The sequence below is a fragment of the Leptosomus discolor genome, chromosome 24 (assembly GCF_034619465.1).
Source record: "Leptosomus discolor isolate bLepDis1 chromosome 24, bLepDis1.hap2, whole genome shotgun sequence".
Taxonomy (NCBI): domain Eukaryota; kingdom Metazoa; phylum Chordata; class Aves; order Leptosomiformes; family Leptosomidae; genus Leptosomus; species Leptosomus discolor.
The window spans coordinates 8,537,613-8,540,435 of NC_141414.1; the positions used below are offsets into that span (position 1 = coordinate 8,537,613).

General features: G+C 67.5%; 1 protein-coding gene across 1 annotated transcript; it reads left to right on the plus strand.

Moving 5' to 3' along the window:
• The first annotated feature begins 231 nt into the window (after positions 1–231).
• PRSS57 (serine protease 57) lies at positions 232–2,111 on the plus strand. The gene is made up of 5 exons (XM_086477668.1): positions 232–301; positions 571–724; positions 956–1,100; positions 1,585–1,845; positions 1,932–2,111. Exons 1-5 carry the CDS (start codon positions 232–234, stop codon positions 2,109–2,111), a joined length of 810 nt encoding a protein of 269 aa, XP_086333794.1.
• Positions 2,112–2,823: the final 712 nt, after the last annotated feature.

Below are 2,823 nucleotides of genomic sequence, written 5' to 3' on the forward strand. Positions count from 1 at the left end.
AGCCAAGCAGCTGCTCTGGGGAAGCTGCAAAGCTGCCTCTACCCACCGATGCAGGATTGCACTGCCCGTGCCCTCCACCCCGCAGCAATTGCACAAGGCAGCAACAGCCAGCGGGGAGGAAGCAGGAGGGGGACAATTGCTGTCACCCAGGCAGAGGCTCAGCCCCCAAAGTTATTTAAGCACCCTTGAGTGGCCCCAGAGGAGGTGGCAGTGGCCCCTCTCTGTGGCAGCATGGTCACGGCCAGGCTCTTCATCCTCAGCCTGGGAGGCTCCATCCTGCTCCCAGCGCTGGCCCCAGCAGGTAATGGGGAGCTGAGAGGGCTGCAGGGCTGGTCCCCACGGCCATGGTGGGAGACGGAGACCCCAGGCCAGAGCACCACGGTGTGGGGGAGGCTTTGCCCTGCCACACTCGGCCCTCCTTGGCCAGAGCTGATGCTTGGCGGTTCCCCAGCACCCGCAGATAGCGCTGGGGTGCTCAGGACATGCAGCCAGGAGTGGGATGGACACAGGCAAGAGCCATGCCTGAACTCCCTGGCAGCTGGTGACCGCCTGCACCCACTCACCCACCAGGCACCCAAGGGAGCCAGATCATCGGGGGAAAGGTGGCAGCACCCCACTCCCGGCCCTTCATCGCCTCCATTCAGATGGACGGGCAACACGTCTGTGGGGGCTTCCTGGTGTGGCCCAAGTGGGTGATGACAGCAGCCCACTGCCTCGTCCCCAGGTAAGCCGTGCTCCCACGCAGGGCACACCCCCCCATCCCCCCCCCGTCCCCCCCCAGGACACAGTGCGGCCCCCTTCAAACATAACCCCATCCCAGGGGGTTAAGCAGCCCTGGAGCGACCCCCCCTCCCACCCACCCGTGCTCCCCTCGAGCCCTCCTCGCCAGCACCCTTCTCCCCTCCCCGATGGCCCCCAGCCACGGCAGCGCCCGCTCAGGGCCCCTCTGCCGCAGGCACAACCCCTCGGTGCGCGTGGTGCTGGGCGCCCACAGGCTGCAGGAGCCCGAGGGGTCCCAGCAGGTCTTCAGCATCACCGAGTCCATCGCCCACCCGCACTACAACCCCCGCTCGGTGGACAACGACATCCGCCTGCTCAGGGTGAGTCCCACGCGTGGCACCGGCCACCGCGGACCTGCCCGCCGGGAGGTCGTAGGCACCCACCGGCTGGGAGATGGGGAGCCCCACGGGGCGCAGGAGGGAGATGGGGAGCTCCGTGGGGTGCAGGAGGGAGATGCCCACGGGGCCGAGCCGACACTAGATGTCAGTGCTTCTCCGGAGAAGCGGGACAGCACCGTGGGGCGCGATGGAGGCGGCCGAGGACACTCCGACCCCGGTCGGGTCGGCGTCTCCCACCACCCCGGGGCAGCCGGTCTCTCGACCAGACTGGAACCAGTGCAGAAGGGCTGGCAGCGGGGCCACAGCCTCCGAAGAGGGAAGGGCAGGGCTGGGGAGTGGTAGTGTGAGCTGGGAGCTGGGGTGGGTGCACGATGGGGTGCAGGGGGATCGGAGCCCCCCAGGCAGGAGCAGCTGGGGGGCTCTGCCCCAGCAGCGAAGCCACCCGCACCCCTGGCTCCCGGCCCAGCTGAACAGGTCGGCCACGCTGAACAAGTACGTGAAGCGGATCCGCCTGCCCGTGCCACACATCGACCTGAAGCCCGGCACCGTCTGCTACGTGATGGGCTGGGGGGACACCTCCAACTATGGCGACCAGCCCACCGAGCTGATGGAGACCAGCACCACCATCGTCAAGCGGAGCCTCTGCCGAACACTGTGGAGGGGCAAGGTCTCGCTCAACATGCTGTGCGGGGCCAGCCGCAACGCCACTCTGCAGGGCGTCTGCGCGGTGAGTGTGCCCCCTGGCCCCGTGCCCCCCCAGCCACCCCCCTCTAGGAGACCCTCTAGTCTCTCTCCCACCCCCTCACTTTGCAGGGTGACTCTGGGGGACCCCTGATCTTCAAGGGAAAGGTTCACGGCATCGTCTCATTCTCCGGGGAGAGATGTGGGGACCGCCGGTATCCCGACATCTACACCAAGATCTCCAACTACATCGACTGGGTGCATGGCACCGTACGAGGGCACCGGCATCAGAAGGGGCAGCCGAAGCCCTAGCTGGGGCTGGGGCTGGGGCTGGGGAGGGGCGTCCCGGGCACAGACGGGCTGTGGGGAGAGTGGCTGAGGTGTCCTGGCTGTCTGGCAGCCCCCAGGAGGGGAGAAGAGGGCCAGGGCTTCCAGGTCCTCCCAGCTCCAAGAGGTTCGGAAGCTGATGCTCAGGACTCCTGGACGCAGGACAGGGCAGGAGACCGACTCTGACTATGGGCGAGGGGACACGCGTCCCCCCAGGCTGTGCGAGAAGCCCCGGCACCTCGCTCTGCCTCTTGCAGCGGCACCGTTTGCCTTCCTCAATAAAACCTCGGTCCCAGACCTCTGGCCATTCGCCTTCCCCCTACCCACCCTGCTCCGCTCTTATGGGGGGGGTGCAGCTCTGGGACAGGCAGGAGCTCCAGCGACCCTCACCCCTCCACCAGCCCTGCCCACCTTGATCCTGTCCCAGGGACATGATGGAGAGACCAAAACCGAGCCTGAGCCCCACCTGCCCTGGGAGCCAGAGCTGGGGCTGGGGGCTGGGGTCTGAGCCCCCTTTAATCTCCTGGTGGCAGCTGAGCCCCGGGGCTGACTGGGGCCGATCCTTAACCCTGCTCTGCCCAGGCGGCTGCTGCCCAGCTCAACTGGGGCTGGTTGCTCCCAGCTTTCCCCTATCCTGTCCTTCCCCTGCCCCACCACGACCCCCTCTCTGGCTGTTCCACTGGCTCCAGTCCCCAGC